Source organism: Chiroxiphia lanceolata, chromosome 12 (genome assembly GCF_009829145.1).
Source record: "Chiroxiphia lanceolata isolate bChiLan1 chromosome 12, bChiLan1.pri, whole genome shotgun sequence".
Taxonomy (NCBI): domain Eukaryota; kingdom Metazoa; phylum Chordata; class Aves; order Passeriformes; family Pipridae; genus Chiroxiphia; species Chiroxiphia lanceolata.
In genome coordinates, this window is record NC_045648.1 from 16,752,615 (window position 1) to 16,771,325 (window position 18,711).

Here is an 18,711-nt window from a genome sequence, read left to right on the forward strand (position 1 = left end):
TAAATCCATGGCTTTAGCCCATCCACTGTCCCTGCTTCAGCAGAGAAGTTGGAATCCTGAGACGACTTTTGCTTAAAATGGTGCATCGGCTGTAAAAATGGGAAGCACGTGTCCAGCTTTACTGGGGCAGAGAGTGCAGGGCCAGTGTCCTGTCCCACTCCTTCCTTGTCAAATGAATTCCTTTCCCATTTCTCACTGGATGTTGCAGAAATGCTGCTGCTTTCTGAGTTCAGTGTGGCAGTAGTTTAACAGGGCAACACACCTCCACAACAGAATTGAGAGCAGGGAGGAAAGAAATGCTGAGGTGAAATTCCAAAGGGAATTTGGGCAGACAGAATAAGAACAGCTGAGCTAGAATGTGATGTATTAGAAAACTGGCTGCCAGGGTCTCTAATGGCAGTGAACATCTGGGCACCAGGCAGGCTCGAGTTTTAAAAGCCATTCTTCCAGCAACTTGCTGTTCAGGAGTGCTGTTTACAAGGAAGCTTGCCAGTGTTTTGTAGGAATTAGTCATCCAAAACTCTAACATCCAACATACTGAGCCCTTGTAGCCTGCAGAAACACTTCTGGCTCCCTGGGAAGTCACAAGTCCCAACCTCAATTCCCATGAGCAGCACTCATGTGAGGACAGACTGAGGAGACGGCTGAGTAAAGACAGGCTGAGGGGCCAGAGCTGCAGGAAAACATGGAGTGTTTCAAACAAATCCTGAGCAGCGTGGTCTGCTGGGAGAGGAGACCAAGGGCTGCTCAAAGAGAGGCACTTCTGCGAAGGGGAAACCTTTCAGAGCAATGACCTTTAGGATAAATCTGTAAAGAGCACTGGATTCTCACTCATGGCACTGCCTATGTGATGATTCTTTGCCTATAGGTTTTAGATTTAAGGCCTTTTGTTGTCCACAGGAGGACAACAGGGAGGTGAAGAATGCAGTAGTTTAGGCCAGGCTAGTAGTGGTGGTTCCAAACATACTGTGGACACAGGTTTACCAGCACCAGGTGCCTCCTAATGGTACAGCTTGTTTCCATAAGAGCCACACCCCTATATAATATCCCACTCCACCAGTCCCCATGGCGGGAGGACTGTACCACTTCAAATATACTGGAGTGGCTAAAATGGCCCATGAGGGGAGGTAAATGAGGCTTTAAACTGCAGGGAAAAAAATGACTCCTTGTTAACCAAATCCCAAAGCAAGCAAAAATGGAGCTACAGATCTGTGCTTGAACAGAGTCAAGAGGGATGTTATCCCAGACACATGCCAGGCACGGAGAGCGTTTGCAAAAGGGAGTTAAAATTACTTGGAAGAATTTTCTCAGACTAGTTTGCTTTTAACGTCAACATTGGCAGTGCTAGAAGGGTTTCTCTGGGATTAGAGCCTGGACTGCAATGCCTCTGCTCAGATCCACCTTTAAATACTTGGAGACAATGTTCCTGGAACTCTTCAAAGACAGTGCTGGGTTCTGTAGTGTCTGTAGTGTAGAAACAGCTCGAGGAAAAGTATGGTGTCTTACAGGGTGTTCTGGTTCTGATGTACACTGAGTGTGTCTGGCTGAATCCTCACTGGAGAAGATTAGTGAGAGAAGAAGAGACACAGAGAAGCACTGGAACTTCTCAGGCTGGGGCACAGTCTGCAGGCACAATGAGATGCCTGACTTACACCATTAACTTTTCAGAGAACTAAGGAGCTATAGTGGTGACAGGCCATATTTCAGCCTTGTGAGCTCCTGTGTGTGTCTCAGCAGTGATCTTATCTGGCCACTGAGCTGTTACTCCGGGTTTGCTACTGCACTGCCCTCAGACCCAGCTGTGAAATAAGGGCTCTGACCACCCCTGCCCTCCCCTGGACAGCGCTGGAACTGCTGGGCCGGAAAACACACCTGGGGGGAAGAAATGGAGGTGATAGATCAAACCACCTAGGACAGAACCGCCTGTTCTGGGCTTGTTTCCAAGGAGAGCTCCGTGTGGCCTCCACCCGACAGGAGGGAGTTTCCCAGGAATCTGAGGGCACCAGTCCCAGTTGCCCCAGTCAGCCCTGCCTGGGACCCCCCCCAAGCACACTCTGCTCCAGGCCTGGCACTCACACCTTGCCTGAGCTCACTGTACCCATGTCCTGGGCACTGAGCATGTGCTGTGCCTTTGTTTCCAGCCTTGCCTCTGCTCCCACCTCATGCTGCTCCCAGCTGGACTCGCTGGGTAGACCCTGCATGTGACTGTCACCCTGCCTTCCCTGGAATGGTCAATATCCCCAGTTATCACCAGTTCTGCTCTGCCCACCCAATTTTGGACTGGCAGGACTGTGCCCTGGCTGGTGAGGGCACTGCCTGTGCCTGTTGCCCTTGGCTCCTGGCTCACATCTCATTGTGGAGCAGCCCTGTTCTTGTTGCTTCCTAACAGATTTTACAGAACATGATAATCTACTACTCAGATTTAAGTGTCTGCTGAGGGAGGGCAGGAGGGACCTGATGGCCCAGACTCTTGGGGGAGTTAGGAATCACACAGCACAGCCATGCAGGACTGCTCTGTCTTCCCACAACACGTGCTGCATCCCTCTCTCTTCCTGCTTTCTATCAGCAACACCCCAAGAAAGTGCTGTGAGCAGGGAGGGGGGATAAGCTCAAAGTGAATCTGCTCCCCTCCCTTTGGGGGAAGGGAGGATGATCAGTGTTTCCTGTGCAAGGCTGCTGAGTTTGCCACAGGGATATTTGCCTTCCCTGCAGGGTTTATCAGTTCAGCACAACACCCCAGGGAATGAGCCACGTGTTTCCAGCAGCCTTCAGGTCTCAGCAGAGCTCGGGTCCCTGGGATGGAGCTGCCAGGCCAGGGTCTCGGGGAGCAGCACAGGCACTCTGCAGCTGACTCACCAGTGCTTCCAGTTTTTAATAAAGTGCACTGCAGGGAAGCTAATGCTGAAGCCCCTGGGACTGGGGCTGAGCAATTAATACTGAAAACATCCTTCCCTGCCATTTCAGGAGTCATCCAGAGACCAGCTCCTTCACAATTGCTAAAGATGGAACATGGTGCATGTATAAAACACCAAGATGAAGTGGACTCAGGGATTTATCGAGCTCCTGATATGATTTTGGCAACACCAGACCCTTCACAAATCCCCTGGACGAGGATCAAATCTTTAGGAAGCAGATGGGAGGTGATGAATCTCTTTTCTCTGCTGCATCGAAATCAGAGCTGGTTTTCTGGACTGCCAGTGACTAGGTGGGAAACCCCGGAGCAGTGGAAAAGCTGCACCAGCACACTCAAGGAGAAAGCCTCTGAAGCTTTTGGCACTTCACTTCCAGCTCCCCTTGCCTGTAGCAGCTTCAGAAGATTCCTCTTTTTCTACAGTGGTTCCACCCCAGCTTTGTGGCTCCTGTGTGTAATCAGGGCAGTCGTGCACCAAGTATATTTATCTCCTCAAAGCTATGACCAGGTCAGTACAGAATGTCCCAGAATCCAACCTACTGTCACAGACTGATGCCATCCAGGCTTCTCCCCTCCCAACCCTGTCCATCACAGCACTCAAACAGAGCCATTCTGGAAACTTCCATCAACATCCTGGCACCAAAGCCTAAGAAGAGCCCAGACCTCCAGTTTCTTGTTGCTCCTGACTCAGTGGCCTCTGCTATTACTTCACTTCAGACCATATGTAAATGCCATCAACATCCATCACTGCTCCCAAAGACACATCTGGAAATTGTCTCAGGAGATTAAAGAACATTATTGTGAGAAAAAAACCCTACCTGATTCCAGAAGAACTAATTACTCTCTTTGTTAAATATTCCCATCTCAAGCTATTCTGGGGCTGGCATATTCCTGGAGTGGAACCCACCTGAACTATAGGTGGGGCATAAAACCATCTCTCCAGTTCTCAATCCCAGTCTCCTGAGGCTCCATTTTCAGAGATAATAATTCTTTTTCCACTTCTATTAAGTGGAAAAAAAAGAAGGTGATTTAGCTGCAAAGAAGAAGAAAAGTCACACAAGGCCAGTTTAATTCCCAGCTTCACAGGCTCTCAAGGCTGGGAAGACAAGACTGCAGCATGAGTGAATCTCTGCTCCAGATAGAAGCTTGGTACCCTGCCCCTCCTGGAGATTCTGCTGAGCCTTCCTGCCTCTGGAAGGCATCTTTCCCACTCTCCCCAGTGTTGCTGTTAGAAAGGTGGCTTGGCTAAATCTCTTCTTCCTCTGTCCTGCCTTCTGCCACTTTTCAAGACCTTTGCCCTTGACTACAGTTACCCCGATGGCAGCTGCAACCCCAGCTTTTACCTCTTCCCCGAGGGATGGATGGGAAGAGCAAAGAGAAATTGTTGCCATCAACCAGCAGCTGGATGTTGGGATAAGGGAAACATGGTTCACATGTGCTGTTCTGAACCTGTCCTGCAAGGGCACCACAGCCAAGTCTCCTCATGGCATGGGGATGGGTTCAGCCTGCACCTCTGAGCCCCCCAGGATGAGGAGCTGAGTGTCCTCTTGAACCTGAACAGCACAAGGGGGCCCTGATCTTTGATTGCTCCTGCCATATAAATAATAAAAAGGCAGCATGGGGGAAGACCAGGCAGCTGCTGCCTGGGTTGTTCTTCTGCTGGAGATAAATAGAGGGTTCCAGACTCCAGAACTGTCAGTCTGGCACCTTTCAGCAGCAGGAAGTGAACGATTATTGCAGAGGGAAGAAATGAATAAATAAACCCCAAACAGACGACTTTTTCATGGATGCTCACTCCTCTCAGGCACAGGCAGCAAGTGCCCACAGCTCTGCATGTGGGAGGCATGGCGAGCTGGCACAGCTCTTATACATTTTACATTTGTTCTGTTCTGCCCGAGTGCCTGATTATTTCCTTTTTTTTTAAGAAGAAATTGGCTGGGGGAATCTGGAGGTTAAGAGCTGCAATAAGAGGCAATTTTTTAAGCTTTGTCAGTTTTTGCTGTTTAATCAACTGGACATTGTCCCTTTGAATAAAAGATCCTGAATTCTCAGCAAGATGGTTGAAAGGTACCATGAACTCCCCGTGCATTTACCATATGGTATCAAACTCCCTCACAGCAAACAGCAGAGGAGCAGCACAGCCTGGGATGGCGTTGGGAAGTCTGGCTCCTGATCCCATGACGGGAGGCCTGGCAGGGTCTGTTTGAGCCCACCCTAATGGGATGTTGTGCAGCTCCATGGAGGGAAGGGTGGGTGATCACCCCGGCCCTTCAAGAGGATATGGAGCAGAGGGTTTCAGTTTCTTGGGACCAGTGATGTGAATGATGGATCAGACCCAGCTACGGTTCCAGGACCCCCTCTGTCTCCTCCTTTGGCTCAGGATGCCCAGAAGCCATTAGGAAACCGTTTCCACCCTTGCTCCTTGCTGTTTGGAGCCAGGAGGGGGAGCCTGGCTCCTGCCTTCCACAGCAGGACCCGCAGCAGCTCTGCCGGGCCGGGTCCCGCTCCGCAGCCCCGGGACCTCTCCCTGCAGGATCTGCCTCCCAGGCGCCTCCGTGCCCGCAGCGCTGGATACTGGGGAGCACTGGGAAGCTGGCGGATGGCATGTGGGCGCTGGGTAGGGTGACCGAGGGCCCGGCAGGGCTGGCACTCACCACCATGCGGTTCAGGGACACCCAGCAGTCGTCGGGGAAGTCCTGCAGCATCGGCACCAGGAACTGGAGGCAGCCGTCCCAGTGGCACAGCAGCAGCATCATCCCAATGAGGTTCACGATCCTCACCACGGCACTGGCCAGATCGTAGGTCATGTGGAAGATCTGCGGGGGCCGACAGGGAGCAGATTAGATGGCAGCTCCCCAAAAACAACCAACCCAACATAATTAGACGCAGTATCAGGGTCAAGAACTTGCTAAAGTGACAGAAAAGGCTGCATCAGCTCAGGTCAGGCACAGTATGCAAGCAGAACCAGCTGAAAAACAGATTAAAAACCAAAATACAAAATCATAATCATTCACCCCTCTTGCCCTGTGTTTTTGCCTTCTAATTTAACATTAAAAGCTCCATAACTCATTTTATAAAATAAGCTGGTTGCAAATATTTCTGGAACATTAGCCACTCCTCGGAAATAAACTCTATCATTACATCTTTTAACTGCAGTGCCCTTCTTTGATTTCTGTTCTTGCTGAATATATGTTACACAGTGACCCATGGTGGCAGCTGTCTTTGTACTGGATGTCAGCTGCAGTCTCTGCACATATCAAATGCAAGAAAGAACAGCCTCAAACTCAGCAGAGACTTCTAGAAGAGGATCTGATTCATCTATTTTCTTGTATTTCTTGTATTCTGCTGTATCCCAGCAAAGGTAGGCAAGGAACAGAGAAGCATGGCAGAGCTGTACAGGAGTTCTTAGCAAGAAACCTGTACACAGCTCTGCAGTGGGGTCTCGAGGGTCCCTATCCCCACACTGCATGTGCAGCCAAGGCACATGAGGGACACTGTTTTCCCTACAGTGGAGTGTTGTGGAGACTTTGGGCTGCTTGGCTCTTTAATGCCCAGCTTTGTGATGACAGACACACAGAGCATGTGGTGGCTCCTACCCTGAGCTCTGTATCCATCCAGGTTTGGTTTTCCCTACCTGAGGTGGGCTCTGCAGAGGGATTGCTGGCCCTGTGGGGCTCAGCCTCTTCTGCCATTAACACTTTCCTGATACTGGGAAAAGGTCCTTCCCCCAGAGAGTGGTTGGGCACTTAACAGGCAGTGGTCGTGGCCCCAAGGCTGCCAGAGCTCAAGGAGCATTTGGACAGTGCTCTCAGGGACAGGGTGGGATTGTTGGGGTGTCTGTGCAGGGCCAGGAGCTGGACCTGATGATCCTTGTGGGTCCCTTCCAACTCAGGATATTGAATAATGCTGTGATTCAGCCTGGCACGGGGCAGTGGTTTGGATTTGTAAGGACCACACAGTGTGCTGGCTTCCAGTGCATCCCCCTGAAAACACGGACACTGAACACATCTGGCATCCTCCCCACGTGCTGCCATGTCACCAGGGCGGTTTGGACAGTGCTGGGATGGATGGAGGTCCAACAGCCACAGCTCAGCCCTGCCAATGTGTCCTGCCCTGGAACCTCACCTGGAGGAACATGAATCCCTGCTCCTCACACACAGACCTACAGTCTCTCCAGAGGAGGGGGAAACACTCGGCCAGCAGTGTGTGAAGAAGTAGAGACTCCCTGCTGTCAGCAGCCAGGGCCAGGCCTGCTCAGGAGCCCTGCCTGGGCTGAAGGCACACATAGCCTGCCTGCTGTGCAGCCCAGCCTGCAGTCTGGTGACACCATGTCCTAGTTGGATTTAATGGAAGGGAACAAAAAGTAGAGGAATTGAGGAGTAAAGAAGACTACAGTGAATCGGGTGAGGCTGCATGTCCCAGCTCTGTCCCTGCCTTTCCTCCCTGACCTGAGGATGGTGCTCCCTCCCAAGGTGTATTTCATTTAGCTCTGTCCTAATCCTGCTTGAAGCTTCCCACAGAGCTTGAGTAGCCCTTTGTGCTCTCTCTGGACTCCCCAACAGCCCTCCCACAGCCCCTTCACTCTGGCCCATGTGTCACCTGCCCTGTCCCCTCCACAGCTCTGCCCTCACACCCCAGCTGCTCCAGCCCTGCCCGGTCACACGTCCTGTCCCTGCCCTGCCACCACACCACAGTGTGAGCCCGTGTGTTGTACAGCTGACCTCCAGTGAGCCCTGCAGAGCACACAGTGACACCTGTCCAGTCTCACCATTTCCTTAGGGATGTGGCAGGATTAACTGTCAGTTCTTGGGATGTAAATAAACCTGCAGACACAACTTCCTCACAGGCAGTGGCCAGAAGGGACACAGACCCTGACCCAGGTGTATGTAAGAGAGCAGAGCCTGGGCTCCTCCAAGCCCGGGCACAGGTGGATTGAGGTGACTCCCCTGGGAATCACCTCCAGAGGGGAAGGTGACTCTGAGGGAAATGCCTGTCAGGAGGTGTCTGGGACAGGCCACGGGTGTGCTGTGTGACTGTATGTCTAAATCCATACAACTCCTGGCTGCTCCAACAGCAACAGTCCTGCTCCTCCCACCACCCATGGCACATTTGCCTGTACCACAGATCAGCCCCCTCTCATCCCACAGTTCAAGAGCTAAAAAGGCAGAAAACTTTTGTTATCACTGTTATCAAGGAAAGGAATCATGGTTTGCCAGTTGGAATTGGCTCATCACTGTGCTGTCAGAGCTGGCTGTTCAATTTGGATGCCTGTTTCCACACCAGATATTAACACCTCCCCACCTAATCGGGGTGCCATGAGGTCACATGCTCAGAGCGGTGTTGACATGCTCAATCCAGGCTGGGAGGGAGCCACAGAAGGATGCTGGAAACCAGAAGGATGAATGATTTGGGTAACTGCTGCTAAACTCCATTATTTCTGCTGCATCCAAGGTGCAGCTGGAGCCCACAATGCCAGTCAGTGTGAGAAAGGCCATTCTAGTGGTATTTCTAGGCTGAAAAGAAGAGCATATCCAAAATCCAGCATGAAAGGCTGTTCTAGGAAATCCAGCTCTCAGTGCTGACTCAATAGGTCAGTATGAAAGCTGAGCACATAATTCATAAAGAATAATTCCTCCTGGTTTCCTCTTTTTTCTCCCCCTTGCAGAACTGATCATTTTCATTTAGATAACCCAAAGTGATTCCAGGCTGTGGGAGGGAGAGCCAGGGGCTGTGTTTTTAATGAAGCCAGAACAGCACTTTGCAGAAACACCTCTGAATGGATCTTTTGTGTCACCAGGGTTTTTACTGTGCTAATGACTTTTCCTCTCCCACCTCTGTGTGTTTTCAAAGAGCTCCAACCCTCCTGTAACCCAGGGAACTCCAGCCAGGGACAGGGTGAAGCCCTGTCACACTGAGGAAGTGCCTTTCTTCCTTTAATAGATTAAAAGCACAGAAAGAGCCTGAGGGAATGGATGGCTCAGGGGACAGGTGAACGGATATGGAGCTTCTTCTATGATGGTTGGGCTGTCTCACTGGAGTCTCTGGGAGGATACACCCCCGGGGTGACACACCTGGTCTGTGGCACGGCTTAACCTGGGGAGATGCACTGTGGCTCAGGAATTCCCATAAGTAAGCCCAGATTATGAACTCCAAGTGTAAATGTCTGAACTGCAGGTAAAACAACTCCAATCCCAAATGTCGGTCTCAGGAGGTACCAGCTCATGGCCCCTCCTTGGAATACATTTGCATTCACATGCAAGGGAAAACCAGGCAACACTGGCTGTGCAGCACACAGGAATAACTGTGCAGGGGTGTGAACAAACACCTTCCCCTGCAACCTTGTGTTGCAGGGAATACTGACTCCAGGAATGTGCTGGAGAGTGTTGCAGTGCCCTACAGCAATTCTATAGCTTGCCAGGGAGAGGTGGGGAAGGAACATTCTAGAACAGCTGGTCCATGAGCGGTAACTGGAGCTTCTCTGGTTTTCATCATTAACACTCAGGGATTTTTGTCCTGTTGTAACATGACTCAGCCTGGGTCCCAGAGTATCACACCTCCTTCACCCCAGAACTGCTTGTGCTTTCTGCCTCTCTGCTGCCTGTGACTGGGAAGGAAGAGGAGGAGAAGGGCAAAGCATGGATTCACACTTAAAATCACCTCTTTGCAGGGGCATTCTTTGACAGAGTTTATATCTCTGTTTCTTGACAGTCCAAAACAAGCTGTGGTTGCCGAATCCCTGCTAGAAAATCAGTTCTGTCCTTCCAGCTGAAGGACACATTGCATGCTTTCTGAAAGGACAGCTTGGGAAAGTGGGAGGACCAAAACTTCCCTCAACAAAGTCATCTCCAGTTATGTAAGAGCTCCATCTTGGAAATCCCAGTTATAGGGGACAAGCTATGGGGATCCTATCAGAATGAATCTGAAATGTTGTCAGCCCCCAATGACTCTGTGCAGTCCTCCCTGATGGGCTCTGTACTGCAGCATTCCCTGAACCTCAGCTCTGGAGCTGGAAGAAATCAAGGACCCCGTGGAGAAGAGGGGCCTGGCTCTGGCAGTGAAAGCAGGGCTGTGATGGAATCAAAGCTGAGTGTTTAATTAGGCATGTTGGTTTGTGTTGGTACATGGCTTGGTGGAGCTATCCAAATGACAGCCCACCAGAATTCCTGTGATCCAGGAGGGCCATGCCACTGTCTGTCTGGGGCCAGAGAGGTTGGACTGCTCCATGGAGAGGACCCTGGGGCAGTGCTGTGCAGGGAGGCAGCTCCCTCCAGGCACACTCTGCCAGCCCAGGGCCCTCCACACAGCCCCTGCCACTGCACTGAGCTCCTCAGCTCAGCAGGCTCAGCAGGCACAGCCAGGCTGGGATGTGACTGCACATCCAGGCTGGGATGTGACTGCCCATCCAGGCTGGGATGTGACTGCACATCCAGGCTGGGATGTGACTGCCCATCCAGGCTGGGATGTGACTGCACATCCAGGCTAGAATGCAACTGCACATCCAGGCTAGAATGCAACTGCACATCCAGGCTAGGATGTGACTGCACATCCCTGCTGGGTTTTTATGTACTGGAGGTGCTATGCTTGGAACAAATGGGTTTTCCTGGGGGTTTGGGGACAGCGATACAGAGGCATCCTGATGATCCTGACTGGAGCCAGCACGGCTGAGCTGGAGCTGCACACCCTGCCAGGGAGAGCTGACAGCTGAACGCTGTCTCTGCACAGAATCCCTTCCATCCACGGCCTTTCTGAACAGACTCTGCACCACAGGGAGGCAGTGAAAGTGCTCACTGCCCTACCAGCAACATCACAGGACTTCAGCAGCACCACATCCAGACTGAGAGCCCTGCTGGTCCTGAACCAGTGCTGGTGTCTGTATCCACATGATGGTTAATCTACAACTGTGATAAATCCCCTGTGGATAATCAAGGAGCTGTGACACTGCTCCAGCTTAATAGAAAGCAAAGAATTTACTCTTCATTTATGCCTTAAAAAAACCAAAGGCCTGAAAAGGAAATACAAATCTCCAAAGAGAATCAAAACAGTATCGTCTGTTGTTCTGAGTGCTCCAGGGTCAGAGTCAAGGTTGTTCTGCTGTGAGGAAATACATGTTTACTTATATTTAAGAAGAGTATTTGTGGACTACGGGGAGGAAAGTTGACATGTCTTTTACTCTTCCTTTTTTTCCTTGGCTTTTGTAGATAACAGAGGTAAAGATACATTTTCCTCACAGAGGCATTAGCTGCCTTTTCAAACCTCAGTGTTAATCTCCTGATATACTGGGGATAGGTGGTTACTGCCAAGAGCTTTTCTGAGCCTAAAGTACTGTTACCCAGATTACTGAGGGTGGCTGTGTTGAGTCCCTGCAGCAGCAGCAGCTCCTATGTCCCTCTGGATCACCTTTACAATCACTGGCTGGGCCTCATCCTGCTTAGTTCTGAAACCAGCCTGGACAACAAGCTCTTGCTTGTTCTGGCCAACAGGCAAACTAAAGGCAGCTCATTGAAAAGACAGTGGTTTGGCTAATTTTGGGATCACTACCACAAAACTAGGGCCAATTCTTGTGGCAAATATCACCTTCTCCACACTCAGCATGAGTCTTGACTGACACAACCCTCGTAAGAGGGGAAGGGCTTGGGAGCCTTGATGTGCAGCTCCATCCTGGGAGGCTGAAGTGAGGAGAGAGACAAACAACACGCACAACTGGCAGGATGGGCTGGCTTCTCCAGGAGGAAAAATCCTCTCCAGGCACACAGAGCATTATGCACATTAGAGCACCGAAGCATGGAAGCCATGAGCATCCACAAGGAGCACAGAGCCAGCCCCCTGAGCAGCTCTGTGAGGACACACAGGAAATCAGAGCTGAGAGGGAAAGGGCAGCTCCCCCAGGAATTCCGCCCCTTGAGTAAACCCACCCCACTGGGAAACACAATGTTTCAGCAAAGCAACACAAAAGGGCTCAGCTGCTCCTTTCCCTCTCCTGGTGCCGCTGTGGGAAAGGCATCATCAACTCCTACATTTGCTCCTTCCTTACCCTCCCCAACTTCCCAGTTATTCTTCCAGTGATGTCACATTTAAGCTGTGCCAAAATATAAACTGATTTTACTCCAAAAGGTTTGCTGTCTCAAGTAACTCCCCAGGTTTAGGTGGAGAATGGACACCTTTTGGAAGAATGGAAACATTTTTCTTTGGGAAAATGCAGGGAGGCAGCAGGACAAAATGCTATTCTTGCCACTAAACCATCCAAAGATGCAAACTCTGAATTTCTGAGGCAACTGTTGCTCATCTTGCTGAAAATATGCTCAGTTAAGGAACAGAATTCTGTAAAGGAACGCAGTGGGGTTTATTTACTTCGCAGTGTCCCGGGAAGTGGGAGGCCCCTGTGAAGGATCAGCTCTGGGTCAGACAGCCTTGGGCTGTGCTCATCACAGTGTGTTCAGCAGAAGGGCTCAGTGGTACGGGAGGAGGGAGTTTGGGATCCAGATTGTGTTGGGACAACGCTGAGAGCACCAGGCAGCACAGCAGATGGCCTGGAGACGGGAGATCATCTGTGGAGCAGCTACAGCTGCAGGCACTGTGCAGGCTCAGGCTCTGCTCCACAGCTTGGGGTGCTGTGGGATTTGGTTTTGCCTACTTTTTGCTGTGCCAGCAAGGAAAACTATAGCCAGAAGATCAAGTTTTAGATGAAGGCAAGAGTTTGGAGTTGATTCTCTTTTTATGCTTGCTTTGCACCAAATGACATAATCAATGTCAGCAGAGTTGCTGATGCTGCCCTGAGTCACAGCGAGAGGAGAGTCAGGGCTGTGATTCATTGGGTTTAACGCTCACAGGGGAAGAGATTGGGGATGTGCTTGGCTCAGGGCTGCCTGGAACAGCGAGTCTGAGGGAACAGCACCAAGTGCCAGGTGTTAAAGAGAGATATCCAAGCAGATTTTACACTTAAAATATAATAATCCTTTGTGCTGCTGTGGCAGTTTTCATGTGAAGGTCTCAGGGGGCTCGGCTGACATTAATCTGGTGTGCTTCCCTGTCTCCAGTGCGAGCTCTGTTATTTCAGATGGGCCAAACGAGGCACTTAACAGGGAAAAGCCCCTTGCCAGAGGTTGCACTGGAAGCTGAGAGCAAAGTTTTGAGCCCAGCCTAGGGATGCCAGCTCTGATGTTCTGCTCTAACCACTGCCCATGGACTGTGGGTACCAGCTGGAGCCCAAGGAGGTGCCCTTCAGGTCCAAGAAAAGCCTCAGTGTGTCTGTCATGCAGGGAGACAGCAGGATCCTGCTGCAGCCGGTGCTGTGAGGCTCTGTAAGAACATGATGCAAGCCTCTACCTCCTCCTGAGATGATTTAACTCTTCCCAGGCAGCTTGCTTTGCCTAATGGAAGTTCTTCTCCAGGTAGGAGCTGAGGGGCCGTGGACAGAGAACAGCAGAAAGCCAGTGCAAAAAGGAAAGGTAAAAAAAAAGCATTTTCTTGCCTTCTCCCTCAGAGACTTGTGTCTACTGGAAAATATTTACAGCAGAGAAAGGTGAAATATCAGGACTAATTAGCACTGAGAAGGTTGGTATAAATGGCAGATGTTTACAGATATATATAAACCCCAAAGATCCTGCTGCCACCGTGTGTTTTGCCTCTTGCACTCCCGGAGTTGAGGTTGTCATGACAGCAGCCCCCCTTCCTCTCCCCATGCCACCATTCCCAGCCTAGACTTTAATCTTCATCATTTTAAGAACTTTTGTCACCACGGCAACGTGACACAGACTTTTAAAAATATTTTCTAGCACAACTCAAACGACCGTCTTTCCTGCGTGGTTCTCTTTAAACCTCTAGGAAAAAACATTTAGGGTTGGATTCTGCCCCTGCTGAGCTGGGCTGTGACTCCCATGGGTGTGAGACAGCAGGGACAGGAGCTGGCTGCTGCCTCCAGTGCGGAGGGACGGTGGCATTTTCACCTCCTAGGGAACAGCAACACCAGGACTGGGGCGGGGGCTTTTTCCAGCACCTCTATGACTTTGGAGGAAGCTCCCCTTTGCTTTTCCATAGGGCTTATGTTTCCATATGCTTACAGCTCAGGTTTTCAACAGGATCTCTCACTACAGTTGAATGTCTTTGGAAAAAGATAAAGAAAACAAGCCCCCAGAGCTGTAAATAGGTTGGGTGTCTCGTTCTCAGGGGGAATTAGATACCTTACCTGCCTAGGCTGTTTTTAATCTCTCCTGGCTCTTATCTGCATCTTTGGGAATTGTAGTTCTCCTGAGAGGCTGGCAATGAATCACTTCTGGAAATAGGTCACAGGCTTTTTTGGAAGTTTAAGAATGACCAGAGTCACCAGACAAAAGGTCTGTGTCGCTCAGTAGCTATACATAGATGTGCTTAGGGAAAGGAATATCTGGGAGGCTGGGGGGAAAGGGAGCACAAATACCTGAGAAAGGGGCAAGAAACACAGGTGGTTTGGAACTGGGGCCTCAAGGCCTGGAGATGGCACCCAAAAGGAACACTGAGTGGTCTGGGAGGATGGTCCACATGGCTCTGTGCTGGCTGGCACTCAGGGGAGGTGGAAAAGGGAGCTGAGCAGCACAGTGAGGTAATCCATGGATGACTCAGATGATGTAGGTGAGTCCAGGCTGCAGCCTATGTCAGAAGGACTCATTTGTGGTCTGATCAAAAAGTCACTGAGCTAAGTGGGAAAACACCCCCTGAATGCACTGAGCTCAGGCACAAAGTCAATTGAAACAGTTGGCTTGGACCAGTAATGAGACAAAATACTTCTGGCAATATTGATCAGGGTATGCCATTACCTAGGCCAGTGTCAGCCTTTCCCTCAGAGCACGGATCCATTTGCAGCAAGGAAACTACAGAATTGTATGAACAGGTGTGCTGAGGAAGGGGATCCCAATCCTCCCTCCCAGCAGCACCACAGATCCCAAAGCTGGGCCATATCATGCACTGTTTGGAAGCTGTTTGCCTTCCTTAAGTGACAGCTTAGTGGAACATCCCTGATCGAGAAGTAAAGTTAAAAGCCAGTAACTTTAATTTACTTATTATTTTGGAGCTGTTGTTTTGGAGTTCATCAGATGCTCCCTCTGAAGCATTTGAGAGTGGACTAAATGAATGTCTCATCTGCCACAGGTGCCTCCCTGTTCCATTTACCTCCATGCAGGAGCCTGACTCAGGGAACTAGGGACTGCCACCTGGATTTGTATCCATAAACACACAACCAGAACACGGGAGGAAGAAAAATCAGATCAAGAGAACAGACTCTCCAAATGAGAAAGAAAACTGACTTCTCAAAATTCAGATTGCCTGTAAAATAGCCCTCGTTTCCAATCTAGAGAAAGCTGTCACAAAAGAAATCAGCAGTGACCTTTGTTTTCTTACTCCTTTCAGTCCCATTTGAATTTTTTAGTTTAAAATTCGTAACAGATTTCTTAAAATTCAAGATTGATCCTTGGGGATCCATGTGACTAACACCTGAGATATACTATCAGCTCACCAGGTCCTGCCCTGTAACTGCAGACTTGCTGAAGAACTACAGAACTCTGCAGTTTGCTCTTGATCAATCAGCATTATTTCTTTAACGCAGTTTGCATTTCCATCAAGACAGCAAAGCACACACATATTATCCCACTACTAACCCCATCTGGGTTTCTGCAGGAGCACACGGAAAGAAGTTGAGCCAAAAATGCACAGCCCAAAATGGAACGAGCAAGTGCCTGTTTGTCTTTGAAACAATTCCCTCTGCACAGGCCAGGCAAGGTCTGCACAGGCAGGTGAGGCCCCCCCACGTCCCAGAGGGGCTCGGGCAGTTGGAAACAGGAGAGTTTATAGTTTGATTATATTTCTGTCCAAAAGCAGAACCTATTGCTGCTCCAGCCTGGCACAGCCTGCCAGGATGCTTCATGTTCTGCAGGGAGATTGAGCACTTTCCACCTAACTCAATCCTGCGCTTTAATTCGATTACAGCCACGGCAACCAAGCACAACTTCCACCCTTGACTTCTGTGATGCTGTTAGTCACTGTAACATCCCTGGAAGGAAGCAGCCTGGCAGGCCTGGAGCTGTGAATGGTTTCCTGCTCCACGAGGCAGCGAGTGTGACACAGATAATGCAGCTCCTCGGGCTGCAGCGCCGTGACCCCGTGTCTGAACGGAGAGCGGAGGATGCTCAGCACAACGGCCCTGCCTGCACATGGCCTGAGCCTGCCAGTCTCTGTGCTCCACTCTGGGCACTCTTTCTTGTCCTTGCTGGGAACACTTCAGGGAGGGTAGATGGAAAGCCTGGTGCACTTCCCAGCAGTGCTGGAATTGCTGCAGCCCCGGATGAATTCGGAGGAGCGCTGTGCCAGCCACGGGCAGGCAGCTCCCGGGGCACCAGCACCACCAACCTCCAATCGCTGTTAGTGTTGGGTTTTTCCTAAGTTGCTTGGACAGACACTGGTCTGAATATATCCAACCAGGGTCTGAATCATCTCTTGGGAGACCTCACAGTGAAAGGTTTCCGTGATGCAAATGTATTGTCATACAGTGTGTCACACGTGTCACAGCTGGTCCAGGATGAGGAACAGGGAGACAAACACCCTCGAACTCTCCTGGAATAATAATAGCAATATAACCTTTTCCACATTGCAACGTGCACCTGAGAGAAGGGATCTCTCTAGGGGACAGCACAGTGAAAATAACTCCCCTTGTAACACATCTCGGAGGACCTGGACCCTCCCATAACCTTCAGACACACCCACACAGGCTGCACCCATCCCAGGAGAGCCAAGGGGGGAGTGGCTGGGTGCATTTATTACTTGCTTTAAGAATCTAGGGCAGGAAAGACTGTTTTTTAACTAAGAAGCAGCGTAGATTATATTTGTGAAAGTATGACAGATTAATTCCTGCTGTGGTTGTATATAGATTATAGAAAAATGAACTAAGTCAGAACAAAGATGTTTAAAAGCAGTACTTAAACTCTACCTAAAATATTCCTAAACCTCCATTAATACATGCTGGGCAGGAACAGAGTCCCTAAAGGCTGCCATTTTAATTAGAAATCCAACAGGAAATGCTGCCTGATGACAGGTATCAAGGCAAAAGATCCCCAGAGCCACAGCCCAGGAGGAGGAGATTTGCACAGCTCTTTTAGGGGTATAACACAACAATATTACAATAATTGTAGTAACAGTAATACTAACATTTGGGAGGGATGTTGTATGTTGAAGCAAAGGACAGGGGTGTTATAAGAAGGTGCTGCTGTCCTGCATCTCCAGCTGTGCCTCAGAGGCTGGATCTGGAGGCAGGTCCCCACAGGGAGAATGGCAAGGGAAGCTCCCCCTCCTTAGTCCCTGTACAGGGCTCTTCTGTCCTTCAAACAGATCTTCAAACCTTGCCACCCTTTCCTTGCAGCAAACCTATACCAACCAACCACCCAAAAAGCAAAAGCTGTTAGAAAGTGCTTTCAAAAGGCCACACCCTTCCCAGGCAGGTTTTTATCCTGTTCCCTGAAAAGAAAGAGGCATTCAGTACCAGGTCCCTGTCTGCCAGTGCTGGAACAGACCCAGACACCAAATGCTCCTACAAATGTTAACAAAGTCCTCATCAAACCTTTTCTTCTTGCTGCATCATGTGATCAGAAAGTATTTTATTGGTATTTCTCTCCAAAAAGGCACACTGCCTGATCAAATTATTTAAACAAAGCTGCTTGCTTTGGCCCCATTTTTGCTATTTTCCTTCTGAAATGGCTTTGCTGCTACATCCATTTGACCTTCCCTTTTAACCCTGCTGGGAATGGGACCCACCACTGTCCTCATTCAGTCCTCCCCTGGCCTGTGGGCCTGACTTCCCTCACTCCAGGGTACAAATGGAATCATTTCATCTTCTTCAGCTGAAACCACAACTAACAAGGTCTCCAACCACATCAGCTGTGGAGTCCAACTGCTCCCAAAAGAAGGAGTTTCCAAGACCAGTTAATTCAGAACAAGGCACTGGCAGAGGGCTGATAACCCACCTCCTTGGAACACTTCCCCTGAATGTGTGAGAGATGGATTTAAACTTGGAAGCAGGAGTGGTGTTTAACCTTCCAAAGCTGTTGTCCACCTTGTAGCCCTGGATACACTTGGAGCTCACACCAACACCCAAACTGCCCTGGAATGGTGCTGCCCGTGGAAGGAGCTCCAAGGGCTGAATACCTGCATTACCTGCTGCCTGAAAGGGCATTTCCTTGACTGCATTTGGAATTTGCTGCCTTTTCAGTTGCAGTGACTGCTCCATATCTTTGCTGAATACGGCAGGAAAAATATATACAGCCCTCATCTTTTTCTAGCTGACTTATTACTTTACAGGATTTTTTTTTTCTTTTAATCTCTTCCCCTTAAAGGAAAGAATTTCAAGCTCTTCCTTTATTCCAGGTTGCTCTCAATCATTCTCAGCAGTTTTCTCTGAATTCACTTTACTCTCTAGTATAGAAGCAGCCCAAGCAACTAAAATTGGGACATTTCTATACTCGGTTAACCTACAATGGCCATTTATATTATTTTTAGTGCTTGTTTCTACCCTGTGCTCCCCCAATTCTTGTTCCCTTTTTTATCCCCTCCAGCAGAGAATCAGAAGGTAAGAAGTTCTACAGAAGAACCTTCTATAGAGAAGCTGCACTACAAAACAGAAACAGAGCTGCTTTAAGCCCTCGTATTTACTCTGCTCGGTTTCTTGTGCAGTTTTAAAAGAAACAGAGTCCTTTGGGAATCCAGTTCAAAACCTGCTCACTGGATCATTCTTCAACTTCAAGCTGATTTAACAACACATCGTTGCTGTGCAAACCCCCAGTCCA

At 49.7% G+C, this 18,711-nt stretch overlaps 1 protein-coding gene across 2 annotated transcripts in view; it reads right to left on the minus strand.

The window, feature by feature from the left end:
• HCN4 (hyperpolarization activated cyclic nucleotide gated potassium channel 4) overlaps positions 1-18,711 on the minus strand; it is a 106,798-nt gene that overhangs the window by 41,520 nt on the left and 46,567 nt on the right. For both annotated transcript variants that reach the window (XR_004359219.1, XM_032699816.1), the window contains exon 3: positions 5,566-5,727. Coding sequence is in view for 1 of the 2 variants with exons in the window: in XM_032699816.1 (XP_032555707.1) it covers positions 5,566-5,727 (162 nt within the window). In the remaining variant the exon portion in view is untranslated. The remainder of the gene's footprint in view (positions 1-5,565; positions 5,728-18,711) is intronic.